Source organism: Myzus persicae, unplaced genomic scaffold (genome assembly GCF_001856785.1).
Source record: "Myzus persicae strain clone G006 unplaced genomic scaffold, MPER_G0061.0, whole genome shotgun sequence".
Classification (NCBI taxonomy): Eukaryota; Metazoa; Arthropoda; class Insecta; order Hemiptera; family Aphididae; genus Myzus; species Myzus persicae.
In genome coordinates this window covers 140129-158099 of record NW_019104255.1, presented here as the reverse complement: position 1 = coordinate 158099, position 17971 = coordinate 140129, and the positions used below count along the sequence as shown (strand labels likewise).

The 17971-nt window shown below is 27.4% G+C and overlaps 2 protein-coding genes across 2 annotated transcripts; one reads left to right on the top strand and one right to left on the bottom strand.

Annotated features, from left to right (window-relative positions):
• Positions 1–3198: 3198 nt before the first annotated feature.
• On the bottom strand, positions 3199–7047 carry LOC111040490. Its single transcript, XM_022324421.1, has 7 exons — positions 6985–7047; positions 6861–6920; positions 6657–6779; positions 6363–6587; positions 6206–6295; positions 3766–3858; positions 3199–3225 (listed from the first exon to the last, which is right to left on the bottom strand). Exons 1-7 carry the CDS (start codon positions 7045–7047, stop codon positions 3199–3201), a joined length of 681 nt encoding a protein of 226 aa, XP_022180113.1.
• Positions 7048–12987: 5940 nt separating this feature from the next.
• Positions 12988–15885, top strand: LOC111040498 (N-acetylmuramoyl-L-alanine amidase AmiD-like). The gene is made up of 2 exons (XM_022324430.1): positions 12988–13442; positions 14657–15885. The coding sequence occupies exons 1-2, from the start codon at positions 13038–13040 to the stop codon at positions 15224–15226; spliced, it is 975 nt and encodes a 324-aa protein (XP_022180122.1). The 5' UTR covers positions 12988–13037; the 3' UTR covers positions 15227–15885.
• The last annotated feature ends 2086 nt before the right edge of the window (positions 15886–17971 follow it).

Sequence of the window (17971 nt, the reverse complement as noted above, 5' to 3'; positions counted from 1 at the left end):
GTACCAGTAAGTAGCGAGACTATAGTTCTATTAATCTACGTGATAAAAATGTTTAACTTAAAAAGATGTGTTTAACTATCAAATTTTAATAATTAGTTCTTGATAAATGCATACTTAACTATTTACTTGTACAATATTGACGCTGCAGAGTTATACGAGCCCTTGTTTATTTTACAACAATCATACATTTTCTGTATAGAATGAAATAATAAAAAAATAACATTTTTTGATTTACCTTATTCGATATGCATTATCCAAGAGCAATATATAAAGTATAGGTATTATTAATAAGGAACAGTACGAGTATCTTGACATTACAGAAACAAGGCGTGTGTAGAAAACAATAAAAATTGTACCTACCCAGTATAAGTATAGTTAGTTTTACGTACCTATTAAGCTATAAAAATAAATAAATATATATTTCGATTGAACTATTTTGTATCGTTTTAATACATTAGTTTTTATTACGAGTTGGTCTTACTATTGTACGATATGTATATTATTATTTAAAGGAAAACAGGATACGTGTTCCATAGAATGTCGGACATTCCAACGGGCGAAATATTCAGCACCGGACAGAATTATTGACTCGTTTTGTGTATTATGGGGTCCGATGTAGACCGGAGAGAGGTGTTTATTGCGGGTTAATTGAAAAACCTTGTCCCGAGACGACATTTTTATGTGCTTTCACACAACAGTGTTATCTGTTCGCGGCTATCGTGGAATTAATGTGATTCGTTGCTTTTTGGACATTTATTATAAAATAGTAGACAAATTAGTGGACATTTGGATGTGTACATGTATACAAGTATATTTGTATTCAGACAATTATATGATAAGACGAGAAATATTAGTGGCCCCCTACCGAAATGTAAATTGAAAAATTAAAACCTATATGACGTTCATAAAGCTACAAGAAAAATCTAAAAATCACGATGTATAAACTGTTAGCATTTTTATTTAAAATATTTCTCAAAATGTATACAGCTGAATGTGTTAATAAATATATCTATGCTTCTAAATTATTGAATATGTATAAAATTCAAATAATATTATTATTGCATATTAATATTATACAGCATAAGCCCATCTGTTTAAGATAGAATTGTATATGTAGATAATAATGTTTCATTTCATTTACTACAAAGCTTTATATTTTCACAATTACATATGAATACTGTGTTGGATTTAGTTTTAATTTATATGATGACTCATTTTGTTATTGTGTAACTAATTATTCAGAAAAATCTATCAACATATAATATAAATAGAAGACATTTAAGGAAATTGGAAATCATTCGTTAAAGATCCATGCAGATTTTTTTAATTTTAAAGGAATTTAAATTTGTGTTTTAACCATTAATGTTTTTTTCCTTACCCAAAAATTTATCTTAACAGATTACAAAAAAACAATGTTATACCTATATTATATATTAATACTGTCAGGCCCACCAAGAGAAGATTCCAATCAGAGACTAATTTAAAGTTTCATTAGATCGGATATACGATATTCTTATCTAATGCTACCCTATATGTCAATAGTACAAAATATACTATATGGTACTCAAGTCACAAATATATATATTTAGTATACTAGCCCACGCTCATCCAACAACCGCCGAGCCCGATTTATATTATATTACTTATAAGTTATAACATTTACTATTGCGACGTTCGTCAAATGCACCGATATTTTTAGACTAACAGAATTATACGTCTTTTGTGCCGGTGAATAAATAACAAATTGAATTAGTACACATAAATCGCGTCTGGAAAATTTCATACCGAAAACACGAGAGTGCATCAGTATATAGACTTGGACAAATCGAAAATCACGATTCACATATTATGAGATATTGTGGATATTACGGAACCAATTTTGTTTAAATTGTATAAAATTCAGTTACCTAGTATTAATAATACAAAAAAATATGTATATTTTAAAATTTGTTCAGTACAAAATATTATGTTAAAAATATTCTCGATTCACACACTTTATTATAATATTTTATAATATATTAGAAATAGGTAACATTTTTTCGATATTTTATTTTAATAAACGAGTATACACGTATACGACGAAACAAGGTATGTATAACATACCACATTATCACTGATATAATTTGCTCAAATATTAATGTTATACGTCTGTGCTACGCAAGCCCTTTCAGAGATATTTTGGGGCTCCTTGAAGAATCATGCAATTGGTCCTTTTTGTATTTAAATTTTATTTCAAGATATTAAAACTAAGTTCATACTTTTCACCAAAAGCAACTGATGACGGCAACGCAACCGCGACACAACGCGACATGTCTATAAACTATAGTTTTTACACTCACCTAATTTTGCCGTATTTTTTTTTTGCATGGACGCATGGGGCCCAATGATCTTCGGTGGCCTGAGTTAATTTTGACCTAGAGACCCTCCCCCCCTCTAAACAGGCCTGGTGATACAAGATAATTAAGAACAATGTAATATGATTTAAATAACTTCTTGAATTCTTCAGGTAATATTATCATTTATTAAATATATATATAATATGTACCTTGTTTGTAGTTAATCTTCCATTCTTATGAAGTTATGTTTGCTTAATAAGATCATTATAATTTGTAACTGTATAAAATTATGCTTGTAATACATTGTAAGATGGACAGGGGGAGAGATTTAAGCAAACTTGATCGAAATATAGAAATGTTGAGTGTATCTGTCATCCCCTTTTGGCTTTTAGAGCAATTAAATTGCTTCAATTTCAACTTTAAGAGAAGTCATTGGTAGAAAATGTTATATAGTTGGTACTGTGGGGGGGGGGCATTTCTAGTATTATTCAAAATAACCCAGCAAAAATAAAAAAAATTAAGAAAAAAGAGTAAATTTTTACCAAAACATTTCAATTTTTGATAAAATTATTTGTAATTTGTGTAACACAAAAATAGAAACAAGGTAAAAAAACAAAATTTTTTTAAAATTTTGAAATATTTTTTTATGTTTATTATTGTTTTGTTTGATTTTAAAATAGATTCACTGGTTAAATTGTATTAGTTTATATAATTTGTTGTACCTTTTTAATAAGTATACCTATATTAATGTATTTTACTGATTCAGTGTGATTGCCATCCAGGAAATTACAGCAACTTCGGTTCTTTTTCTACATAACACTTCAGCCATATTCAAATTTATATTATTAGCCATACGACAAACCTAAACACATAAACCAAAATTGAGTATGTCGGCCCTCTACAGAAAAAGGACAACAATCACAAATTTATAACTATAAATTATAAGAAACTTTTAATAACAATTTTTTGACGAAATTTAAAATATAAAATACAAATGTGTTGATCAATAAAAAGTTTAATAAATAATAATGATATGCATTCACACCTCAACTTTAACAATAACGTTAAATGAAACACCACCAGATGTCCTGCAGATTATAATATTATGATATAAAACAGTGCACTTGTTAAGTAATTATTTTTTGTAACTTATAAATAACCAGTTTAAGTTATATCAACAACTATAAATTATAATAAATTAATAAATAAATAATAACATAGATTAAAAATTAAATTTCTCTAATATCAGCTGTATCCATCGTTACATTTAAAACTCAGCACACATCCAGTAGGACACTGTATAATATTTTTAATTTTATAAACAATTTTAACTCTTAAACAAATTATAATAAACTTAAATTATAATAATATACTAATATAATATTTATATTACATTATTATAATGGCATGTAAAATAAAATTATAAAATATAATATATCCGTACCTGAATTGGAATTTGCTGAAATGGATTGGCTAATGAATGTAAATTAATAAGCGGCATTATCTTATTGGTCAATGAATTCTAATACATAAAAATTAATAATTATATACCACAATGTTTGAAAATTTTATGTTGTTAAAGCTCTTATAGAATTTTTTTATAGAAACTTAGTATACATAAAAATATATATTATATTTCATTTCTACAGATTTAACTATAGTATATCATTTTATCATTACTGTTTACTGATTTAACTATTTATACACAATATAGACAGTATTGCAACAATTTAGAAACTGGAAAAATTAAAATATTATATTCTTGACATATAGTGAGTCCTTAAAACAAATAATCCAAATTTTAAATTCTGATTCACAGTTATGTGTCGGGTTTATTTTTAAAATTTTTAAAATTTTGTGTGTGTCACCTCTAAGAGAAATTTGAATGCTTCAATCTTCAACATTGATAATGGTTTCTTGTAGAAAAATGGATTTAAATTGTTAAATTCTTAGCATTTTTAAAAATAATCAGGAAAAACCAACAAAAAAAAGCGGTTAAGTGGATGTCGCTCTGCTATACATCAGGTGTCTAAGAGGTCGCTGTAATGGATGGTATTAAATTTGAACTCAAAGATATCAAATCATTGTATACGAAAAACGATGCTGAGCAGAGACGGTATGTCAGTTTAGGATATTTTATATTGTTATTACTTATTATTAATATGGTAGCCGGTAAGTTGAATTAATATTATTCTTAAATTATCAGTGATGCTGGAGAAATATTGAAACTTTACCTATGTAAAATTGGGCTGTTTTGGAACCGAATTACAACAAAATGATAACCATTATGCTTTGTGTTAATATGCAATTTTGTCCAAATTTTAACTTAAAATGTCTGAAAAAATAACTGTATATTCATATATTTTATAGATTTATTAGTTATGGGAAAAACTGCTTAAGTGGGAACCTTGCTTTAAATTTCTAATCCTTACCTATAAAAATTGAACAATTTATACATTTATAACTACAAAATCATTTTCAATTTTCAACTTGATAAATATTGTCAACATTTTTACTTTAAATGCTTGTAAAAAAAAATCGTGCCCATGTATTTTTAATATTTTTCAACTGCTATTGTAATAATATATCAATAGTCTTGTATTAAATTATCATGCTTTTTGACCCAACCAATAAAATTCAGTGTCCGTTAAAGTCGAGTATTGATGAAATAAACATTTGGTATAAATTTTAAGTGTCAACAGTAATTCGTTTTTTAATTACAACAAAATAAGAAAATCGCTACAAGAGAAATCGAGTGAATATTCAATGGTGTAAAAATTGAAATTTCAAAAGCTCATAAAAATTTAATTTGACTTTCCGATAGAATTTTTTTTGATAAAGGTAGAAAAACTTGTAAGGAATCTTGTATTAATTTTTTAAATCTTAAATATAAATAGAAACATTTTTATGAATGACTAAACATAATTTGATAATTTTCATGATTTTCACGAATTTTGTCAAAATTCTATGTTTCAGCGCTCATAAAAAGTTACTGTAGATTTACGCTCAACTTTTTTTTAATTTTCATTAACAACAGCTTACAAAGAACCTCGTATTACATTTTCAAGTGAACATTTTTTTATCGACTTGGGTTTAAAAAAAAAACAAATAATAGTTGAAAATTTAATTTGCCTATAAATAGTTCAGCGCAAATCATAATATTTTGAAAATGTTATGGTGCATAGAAAATGATCACACAAATATTCAGTGAAAATGTCATGCATCTACGGTCATTTTTGTAAGAGTTACACTAAATACCAAAATCTATTTTTTCGAAAAATGGTTTTGAGTAAAAATTCCCGTTTTTCCTTAATTTTTTGTTTATTTTTCCTGTTAGTTTTGAAAATTATTACGATTCTTAAATTTTAATCTCCCGAATGCACCAATTAGATTCACTTTCCTGCCAGAAAAGATGCTCTAAGAAAATCAAAGCACTTTTACTGCAAGAAACCGTGATGACAGACACAAAAAAAAAATAAAAACACACATCATTGTAAAATCAATACATTCATCGCTCCGCTCAAAATCTAAAATAATTATAAAGTTTTGAAAAACTAACTTGGTTTTATGATGCAAATATGCAATTCAAAAATAAATAATATTTGTATCGAATAAAATTTTTAACTAAATATGTAAATTTGCATGTTCTAAGCTCGACAAAGTTTTAAAAATAATTTGGTTTTTGTGCTATTTCTGTATAGTTGAAGTTTTCTAGTTTTTTTTAGTTTTTTATTATTGTTAAGTTTTTTTTTAATGAAAAATATGTTATTTTTAAATAAATAATATTGACATTTTAATACAAAGTACATTATATATTACCTATTGACTACAATACTTATTTTACCCATTAAATTATTGTAGGTACCCACCAAGTGAGATAATAAAGCTGCAGTAAGATTAATTTTATCAACATGATTGATTTCTCTCCATGATTCCGTAATGCAATTATTCGTTTTGAGCTATAGGTAAGTAATAATGTTATGTAAAACATTAACACAGTGTAAACGTAATAAATTCTAAACATACTGTTGATTGGCTACTTGGAACAATGTGCTCAGCAAAGGACTGGCCACGAGTAAAACATTTTGATACATCATTTATAGATTTTGAATTGGTCATAAATGAATTTGAATGATAATCATTATATATATTTAAAGTACACGTGGGATGCATGTTAAAATGTTTTAAACTATTTGTATCTGTTATATGTCGCCTTCTTACCAGTGCACAGGCATCTGACTTTCTACTATCCTTAAAAATATAGCAAACATATTATATGAACATTATCTCTTATCATAAACGATAAACACAACAAATTACTTCAATAGGGTTAGGTGTTTTGTTCGATCGATTTTGTTGATTTGACCGAATCAAAGAAGTTAAACTATCATTATTTTCATCGCCTTTTATCAAATTGTTTCTGTTGTATTTTTCTTTAAGGCTCTAATTTATTAAACATCTATTATTCTTAACACAGTTAACGATATAATAGTTATTGTGTGAGTGAATAAATATAATATTTACATAAAAAGCTTTAGATGAATTACATTCTTGAAGATTGCCATCAGGTGTTTCTGTAAAGTTCTATTGAACAATTAAAAAATAAAAATTCCTACTTATAAATCATTTAAAAATAATGATGATATACCATTGCAGCATCATTTGAGTCTTTTTTAATCCAACGTAAATTATCATCGTTTAAATTTAACATAGTAATATACTTTATTACAATATGTCAGAACATAAGTATACGAATATTCAATTGAAATTCACAAAATAATTTTTTCCAAATAGGATTTTAAAAATGTGTAAAACTATTATGTTTAAAATGTATAGTAAAAAAAATATAAAATAGAATAACAGTATTGATTGAATATTAGGTATACTATATTAACTATATTATATAAGCCAGCATATTATTATATGTCAAATATGTTTAATAAATATGCAAAAAAAGAGAACTACTATTAACAAGTAGTATAGTAATCATATCAATCTAGGTATTACTTTTTTATCGAAAAATAATTTTTTAGATTGGGTTATTAAAGGATTTGAAGCCTTAGAAAAAGTCTTAAATTATATGGATGGTAAACAATTTAAGAAATATAATCATGTCAGAAAATGTTTAGAATAATATTTTGAAAAAAGTTATTATGTTCTAAATTAATTTACTTAAAAAAAATATTTAAATTTAAAAAAATTCTAAAAAATAAACTACAAGACTTAGATAAATGTTTTTACCACCAACATTTTTTTTATTATTTGATAAACAAATTGGCTATTTTGAAATTTTCCAAAAAAAAAAAATGAACCAAGTTTGAAAATTTTTTATTTTCAATTTCAAGAAATAAAAATTAAAATAATAATGTTGTAAATATAGCACAAGTATTTATAAATTGTATAGAAAGAATATTTTTTTAAATATTGATGTGAACAATAATTTATATTTACTTTAATTTATACTAACAGTCTGTTCTTTCTGTTCCAGTTATCGCACCATGTATAACACAGACGTTAATAAGTACCTATTCCCTAATACTTAATGTATAGTGTAACTTTACTTATTGAATTAAATATAATAATTATAGCTATTTTGTTCGGAAAAATATTGTATGAGTAACGAATGCAACTTATTTTAAAAAATGTTAATCATATTATTTTTGATATTAATTATAAATAGTCAATATACTGGCAAAAAAATAAAAATAAAATATTTTAACATACAAGAAAATTAATTTGATCTTCTTTTCAATGATGCATTCAAGTATGTCATTGTATTATGATTTATATAGGACTGCGTTTTATATCGAAAAGTATTCTTCGGAACCCAATGGCTATTAATCCTTTGTCGGGGATTCGTTGGCGCCACGTCAATGGCTACCCCTTCATCCCCGCAATATCATCCCCTCTGAAATATAAACCTCGGTCCATATAGTTACACACGCTGTGAAGGGATATTCGCATTCCACGTGGGCGACATACCAAAAACTTCATTCATAAAACATCCCTTTCAGACGATCGCTGGCGCCACATCTTACAGCTTCGATTTTGTGTAACATAGTACGTTCTCGCTGTACACATCAGTACTGAGTACAAACAAGCTCTCTCTCTCTCTCTCTCTCTCACACACACACACACACACACACACACACACACACACACGAGCGCTTTTGCTTTTATACAATGAAAGGCCATAATGTTGTTTTGTGTTCTAAATGTCTTTATCTTTATTTTAGGGCTCACCATAACTATTATTTTTGGTTGATGGCTCAACTATTATCTAGCTTAGGTAATTTCACTGTCAACAATATATGAAGGTCGTTGAAGTAAATTTCAGTACCTATTACTCAGATAGTCAGTATAAAATTATATATATTACACAGAATATAACAAAGGGTAAAAACAAGTATAATATAACTATTGTTAAAATACTTGAAACTATAAGTAGTTGCGAGTCGTTTCAAAACACATATTTTTCGAAAATAGACTAAAAATAAATAATACGTTCTCCCAAAATAAATGTTTACAGAAAGTTTTTAGTTTGCTTGGACATTATTACAAAATTAAAACGACCCTTGCTTTGCACAAAATTTAAAATAAATTGTTTATTTAAAACTATAGGTGATGGTAAACACTATATAGCAGTGGTTATCAAACTGGGTATGCCACGGCACACTGATATGCCGCGAGTATCCACTAAGTGTGCCGCGATTTTTCCATAAATTACTGATTGCATTGAATTTTTCATCTAAAAAAAGATCAATATGTCGTGAAAATTATTATAGGGTGTACGGTGTGCCGTGTGTAATAAAAGTTTGAAAACCACTGCTATATAGGTACACAAGGTATACATTATATATTGTGAATTTCAGACAGCCATATATTAAATTTATGTGTACCTATTAAAAATGACTAATCCTCGTCATGCACACTGTATAGTAAATTCATCTCACCGATGGATATGATGGTATTATTTCATAGCCACAATCAAAATTCTGGCCAGTATAGCAAAGACACATAGATGCTTCTACTGTAATTTGTTTAAGTCATAACCATACATAATAATATTATGATGGTCAATAAAATATTGTTCATTATATTTGGAAAACACCCAGATATAAGCTTGTAATGTTGAATTGTTATTAACAATGTTTCCATTTTAACAACTACGCACTTAATCGAATTATATTTTTGTCATTTTTATATTAAAGTTACTATATCTTATAAGTTAAAGAAAAAGTAACAAAAGTACATTTTTAAAATATTACCTTTATTCTTCACGTAGTGACTAGTGTATACATAAGTATTATGCATCAAGTATATGTACCTATAAAAGCGTAAGGCGAAGCTAATGCACTCTTAAAACTATCATTTTTCTTTTGAAAAAACATGTTTTTATCTGTTGTAAAATATAGCAGCAGGTAGGTACCTACCTATAACAAAGTAATATTATGTTCTCCTGTTTATGGTCAGATATCCATTATTTGTGTTGTCTCTGCCGGGATTCATCATAAATACCGCGGTACAGCCATAATAATACTTGGAAATATAATAATAACAGTTTGCCCATACTCGGGCAATGCCACCTACAAGATAACGCGCACTGTTGGGCTATCTCGTGTTCTAGTCACATACTCCAACCGACTATTATTACGTATCAAAAAACAGTATTCATGACCAGTTTGTTAGACTGTAATAACCTGCAGGTGGTTTTGCGATCATCGGTAGAGATAGAGACGTCAAACTGGTAACTTAACGCTTACGACTATAGACTTAGCGACTTTTTTAACCTTAGGTATACTGATGAGTTGGTTTACATTACGAAAATTTCGGCACATTTCAGGAGATGATTACAATGAACAAAAGTTAATTAATCAAAAATACACAGTTAACGTATGACGTTAGTTATGTAATTTCTTGAGTAAATACTGAAACGACAGAATATGAAATGTTAAAAAGTCTGGAAAATGACAACAATACATTGCATGAATAATAACACTAAAAAACTTCTTGAACTAAACGTCAAACGTCACAACCCAATACCTACCATTCGAATAAACCTTAATATAATACTGTTATTTAATTCGAAAGTTTATAAATGATTTTTATTATTATTTTTGTTTGTTTGTTTCAATAAATATATTCTCAAAAACAATAATACATTTAAATATAAATTGAATGGTCGAATAAATTATTATTCTATATGACTATAGTAGATATCTACTATCTATACAGTTAAAGGTACATAAAATAACTTATCGTAACTAACTGATTCATCATCGCCAAGCAAAGACCGCCGAGCTAAGAGTACCTATGAAATTTGGTCAATAGTTTCGTTTCATGATGTAAAGGCCCACTAAGAAAGGGTTTCTCAAATTCACATTTTAAAGAGGTCCTTAAACAAGGACTTTGAGAATTACGGTGGAAATTAAAACTTTTTTTTTGTTTATAAATAGTTGCCATTGGTTAGTCGGGAAGATCAGATACAACTGGTACAAGCGTGCATCGTGTTTACATGGTCTCAATTAAAAACAACTATATCTTAAATTCTTAAAATTAAATATATGTTTGTACCTTATGTACTAAAAAACTGTTATTAATTCGACAAAAATCTCAAAGATTGTTTTTAAATTTAGAAAGTAATTAATTCAAACCACGTTAAAAATATACCAAGTGCTAAGTCCAATCCACAACTTGCTGAGTCTCATCTATAAGTCGAATTATTTCTCAAAGTTAGGTACACTGACAGCGACTTGTCCACGTATATAAGTAGAGCAGTCCTGGAGTGTAAGTCAACTGGAAAAAGACCACGAGGGTGACCTAGAAAAAGATGGTTAGACGTAATGGAAGAGGACCTTGACAGAATGGGATTCTAAGAATGGAGAGAATTAGCCCGAGATCGAGGTGAAAACTCTTAGAGAGTATAAGGGTTCAAAGAAGAAGAAGAAGAATTTGTGAACCAAGTGGTAATTATAAATATTTGTTTTTTCCTTTACAACTGAGTTTAGTAAATATTTTACTTCATATAACCTTAATAGGATGTCAGTGCACCATTTGTTTTTTTTATCTGACCTACGCTCAACATAGCAATTTAAGTTTAGTGGAACCATTCCAGTGTTGTTACTTTTAATATTAGAATGAATTCACCTATGGCCTTTTATTAAACATTAAGTTACGAACATTAGCTGTTTCTCTACGTTGGTTATTTTATGATATTTTAATTTGTATGAAAGTTATGAGTGTGTAAATTATTATAATTTAAAAGTGATTATAAACCAAATTAAAATTAAAATATCTTAAAAAAGCTAACTTGCGACACCGGAAATGTTCTTAACTCAAAATTTGATAATAGGCGAATTCATTATTTCGTTTTAATTTTAAAAGACACGGGCGTACGCAGGAGGGGGATCTGGACCCCTGGACCCCCCCCCTATGGATTAACAGAATTTAAAATGTATAAGGTGTAACCCACTGATTCTATAATATTTTTACATGTTAAAAAAATTTGGACCCCCCTTTTGAAAAATTCCTGGGTACGCCACTGTTAAAAGTAATAATAACACATGGAAACAGGGTTATTTCTGCTAAACTTAAAATTGATGTTTCACGTAAATTAGAGAAAGAAAACAAATGGTCCACTGATGACACACCCCTTAACTTTTAGAGTTTAATATATTGTTTGTTCACTATTAACTTATAACTCAATAATGTTCTTAGTGTCGGCTTACCTTCACTAACTCAAATTTATATTTTTCACTCACCAACTTGCCTACATTTGAAAAATAACTTAATTATATTTAATAGTGCCTATTTATGTACATTTGGATTACTTCAATTTATTATTATTTTACGATTAGAATATAATAATATGACCTTCTAACAAATAATACTTCAAAAACTTTTTATTCTAACAGACGTCATTCGAACATGTGACCAGCTCCCGAGAATTTAATTATTTGTAATAATTATAACATTACTTTACCATTCGAAAAAAGATAACCTCAAGTTGAACTTGTAGCATACATGATGATTTTTCAACAATAAAAACTCCTTATTTATAAGTAAGTTTTTGAAAATATGTTTCAAAAAACAGCATTAAAAATGTATACATATTTTTTCTACCTATTCTTATCATTATAATTTATTTTTTATCAGTTAATTTCAAACTTTAAAGCAGAATATTTTTCTAAGAGTTTTTTTAAATAAAAACATAATTTTGACTAAGTATTTAAACTTAAGACGAACGAAGTGATATGGTACCCTGCAAAATCGTGATCAACTACACTCTTCATATGAACTTACAACATATATAATAAATTAATAACTTTAATCTAGTTTGAAATAATGAAGAAAATATAATTTCAAAATGTATTATTTCAAAGTATAAAGTATTAATCATTTTTGATAATGAGTATTTACTATTAAAAGAATCACTCTGTATAGTAAAACCAAACAACATTGCTATTGACAGAATAGATAATATAGATGTTATTAAAAATATTATCGTAAATAAACTACCTATCTATAGGTATGTATTAGTTATTAATTTATTATTATGTAATCAGTTCATTACAATATAATGTTTAAATTTATCAGTGATACTATATCCGATTTAAGAAATCAGAAATGTGCAATAGTTTTTAAATCAATTTATAAAATATATATTTATTTGTAATAAGTTTAATATTTAAACTCGTAATAATGATAAAATATATATATATTGTTACATTTCATTTGATTTTGGTGCCACTTTTTTCTAGCACAAATATAACGTATGATCAAGTATTACAGCCTATTGAAATTATTTATCCTAAATGTTTTCGTGTGACAGAACACAATGAAATCATGGTGTATAAAAAATACCTCAATCCAATACATGGTTATGCAATCAGTCCATTTAAAAGTCCAAATGAAAGTAGAAATCATTTCCATAACAGAAATGTGAATGATAAGATAATGGTTATAGTACTACATTTTACTGATGTAGATTTTGGAACTACTGTAAAAATATTTACTTCTAATCGTAGTAATACTTCTAGCAATGTCAGCTCTCATTATGTAATAGCAAAACCTACCGAAGCTGGAACACACAATCAATTACTACAGGTAAAACGCTTTATTTCTACTTTTTTCCTAAACTTAGATACAAAAAAGAGAAAGAGAAGGTAACCACTGACCACTCTGCTGTACAGTAGTAGTGTGTAGCTCGTGGAACCTAGTCATCAAGTCCCTTGTAATGGATTTGTCAAATTTGAATTCAATGACATCATTGCTTACGAAAAATGGATCTGAGTTTGTTTTTTTTTTATTGCTAGTCATTATTGAAATATTTTTTTAACACGGTGTAAACTATAAATATTTGTTAGGTAGTAAACTAAAATTAATCTAAATATTTTGAAAATATCATTGTGTACTTATATAAAATATAATAATATACGTAGTTAAAGATAAAAATGTCAATCCCCATGAAAAATATATTTTAATAATCATAAAAAAATAACTAAAATCGATATTCTCCGTTTGTACGTCGAATTCCGTCCAAATTTGAACTTCAAATGACTATGAAAAAAAAAATCAAAAGATGTTTGGTTCCACTATAAACTATTTCTGAGAAACCTCAAATTAAATTGTCTATCCTTATTTTTAGATATAAAAGTCAAACACTTAATACCTGATTAAAGGTAATTTTGTTTAAATTTGAACTTGAATACATAATGTATCTTCAACATTTTTAAAGAACTATAATAACAATTCTCGAGGAACCCTGTGTTAAATTTTCAAACTTTTTAACCAAGTTTTTTTATTGTTATTTATAGAAAATAAACTAAACAAATGTCAAATGTATATAAATCACTCAAAAAGTGTCAATTTGCACTATGTTACTGGGATCATTTAGTGAAAATATCTACAGTTATTTTATTTTTTCATCAAAATATTTAAAACAAAATAAGAAAATCGTGAATACCCAATTTTGTCAAAATTTAAACATCAGACGCTTATACAGATTATTTGTGGAAAACGCTCAATTTTTTATTTTTCACTATTTAATTTTTAATTGTTATAAAGTCAAGTTTCAAAGAATAATATATAAAACTTGTTTTTCATTCTGTAAATTATATTATATAGATAGGTTGATAGGTACCCGATTGTATATTCAATATCCAATTGCACCTCAATACTTTCTAATAATAATTAATATTCATTTTTCGTAACGGGATTATTTTTATCATAAAATATATTTAGTGACTTAGTAATAAAATGTGTATATTATTATGAATTGCATTATTATAAAATATAAATGATGATTGTGATGTCTGCAGATCGTGCCAGAAAATTGCGTTTCGCATCACGCCGGAATATCTTTATGGGGCAACTACTCGTCAATCAATTCCATATCAATAGGTATCGAAATCGTTAATTTTGGGTATAATGAACCAAATGATTCGTGGGACCCGTTTTTTCATGATCAAATACGTATTGTCGGTTTAACGGTGGCTCGAATGGCCAACCAGTATAAAGTGTTACCGCACAATGTAGTGGGACACTCAGATGTAGCTCCAAACAGAAAAATTGATCCTGGCGTAATGTTTCCGTGGGGAGAATTGTATAAGACCTATAGCATAGGTGCTTGGTTGGATGACGATGAAATGGACGAGACAGTCGTAATTGCCAAGTACCGTCCCTCAACGCCGTGTCCGCGTATACCTGACCAGAAGCTGTTTGTCAATTATTTGGGTGTTTACGGTTACAATACAACCGATGAGGTTCAAGCCATTAAGACTTTTAAGGCACACTTCACTGCCAATCAAAAACCAAAATTGTATAATCAAAATATAACACAACTTGAAATGTATTGGGTTTGGGCTTTGGTAGCTAAGTATTCACATTAATCCAAGTCTAAATTGTAATTCACTAGATAGTAAATACCTATGGGATACCCTTATCCTTTAATATCAAATCTCCAAATTAAAGTTCATATTCACTTGAAAAAAAAATTGTTTCACATTACATATTTAATCATTGTTTACTTTTTATATTAATACAGATTTCTTTTAATTGCTTATTTTATACAAAATCACTACTTGCAAACATGAATTTAATACATAAAATAATAGCTTTTAAAAAACTTAGGAAATTCTTAGGAAAAAAAAATCCTATACTAAATATTAATTTATGAACTAAATAATAACACTTTTTTTATGAATCCAGTATTTTATAAATCATTATTTTTTTGTTATTCTTGTGTACTGTTTAAAAATTAGTTAAAAATGTGATTGTTTTAAAATAATTTGTGCATTTTGTTGAGCGTATTTCTACATTTTTCAGTGCCAGAAATCTAGAACCCTGTTAATGACCTGCGCAAAACATAGGTATAATTTCTTAGAAACTTAATTTCATCCAAAGACCAGAGCCTTAACTTGGCTTACTTTATAGGAAACTAAGTTCGAACACCTAATATATTATATGATCCTTATTTTTGTATGTTCCGTAATATTTTATTATAAACTATTTAAATGTAATGATAATAAACAATGTATAATAATTTATATTAATGTATCATACTATCATATTATTATAAAGTTCTATAAATGTATTTTATTTTCATTACACTATAGGTTGAAGTTAATAGCTGATATACCCAATATTTTAAAACGATAGAATTTTTTTTTGTTGCATTCATCAATGATTCACCGCGTATAGCATGTCCAGTCTGTATTTTACCAGTCATTCTGGTCTATTGTGTGGTCTGAATATAAAATGTATAGCGCACGCGACTGATTGTCGTGAACTGTTAAGGAAACTTGCCTAAGCGCCATAATGGAATGCCAAATAGCTTTTATCCATAGAATAATGATTTTTCATTCATACGTTGTAAAATATAATACCTACGTCCAACAGTTACTATATAGATTTCTTGATTAAAAAATAAAAAAAAATACAAACATTACTCTTCCTTCGTCACATACACATAACGACATAACGCTTAGATATAATACGACAATTTAAAACAATTAAAAACATAACTCGAGTAAAAAAACTATATATATTAATGGATTGTGATTGTAAATCCTTAAAATAGGATTTTCTACTGATATTAAGTTAAAAATAATTCTAAATATTAAAAATCTGTTAATTATTATTACAATGTGTATAATATACTATTTTAACCTCTTAAAAACTATTATTAAGGTAATCACATAAAAATTATGATACAATTAGAAAATTTAATCTAGGTTAATGTTAAATGTTTAGTGACACACTACACGCCATTCTTTCTCATATCCAAAACTCCTGATGACGCTGGCTTGGAATCAAAGTTTTATGTTTTGATTAATTTCTAGAATTTAGAACCAATGAGAAACATGTTTTAACGTACCATAAAATAAATTAAATCATAGAACTTGTAATTAATATTGTTTTGACAAAATAATAGGTTTTCGAAAGCCATATTGTTTTTATTAACAATAATAATGTAAAAAACAAATCAGCAGACTTAATCATGAAAACCAAAAATGATTTTAAGTGGTGAAATAATGATTCTCAACACGATTACACAAATATAAGTAAAAACAATATTGGTATATTTATAAACTCAAAATCGTGACAACGTTCGGGTATAACTCAGTATAAGTGTATAACTGATTATATGTCCTCATTCTAACTATTTTATCGTCTCTCGATCGCAGAGAAAAATATAATGGAGGAAGTTACTTTACATGAAATACTCATCATGGTACTTACGAGTACTCAATAAAAGACGTGTAAAATATTTGAAATTGTATAAAACATTTTTCAACCCGATTTATAGCAACAATCACAGTTACTGTTCTTGTTACTTCTTTTATAGGCACTCAACAACGTATGTGACTTCCATTTCAATTAGTCATTTACATAATTAATAATAATAATCAAATATTTTAGTAAACAATTCAAATGTACAACAAATTCAAAATTATACTTACAATTATTAAACCTGTATTTGAAATGTAAAAAATGTACTTGCCATTTCCCACACCATCACCGAGTAAAAATCATCCCGAATAAATTCGCTCTGCTGTATAATTGGTTTTGAGATTACCTCATCATTGAATAGTTTTGTCACTGTGATGGTTTAAACTTGGAATTCAAAGAAGATCATTGCATAATAAAAACGATTCTGACTGCGGAGATGGCCTGACAGCCAATATTAAGAAGCATATATTTAATTAAATATTAAATATTTTTGTATTACTATTAGTAATTTATTTTTCTCTACGATATACGGTAGGTTGAATTAATTTTTACCAACAAAAAATCGTGAATATTACAAAAAAAATTATTTCATATAATATTACTAGTTGTTTTCAACTTTGTAAGTCACAACATACCTATACGTAGGTACCAACTACAGACGTACCGTAGGATGGTGTGTATAAGTTCTGGTATAAATAGTTTAAAACTGGTCCAATATATATTTAAAAATGGCACCGCGTACCTATAGAAAATAAAAATATATGTTATGGCAAAAATTTTCAAATCCCTATACAGTTAATATTTATCGAATTATAAAAGAAAATAGCAGAGGGAAACAACTTTATTTAAAGTGAACTGCCCGACTGCCGGGTTGCCTATGTGACACAGTGTAAGAATCAAAC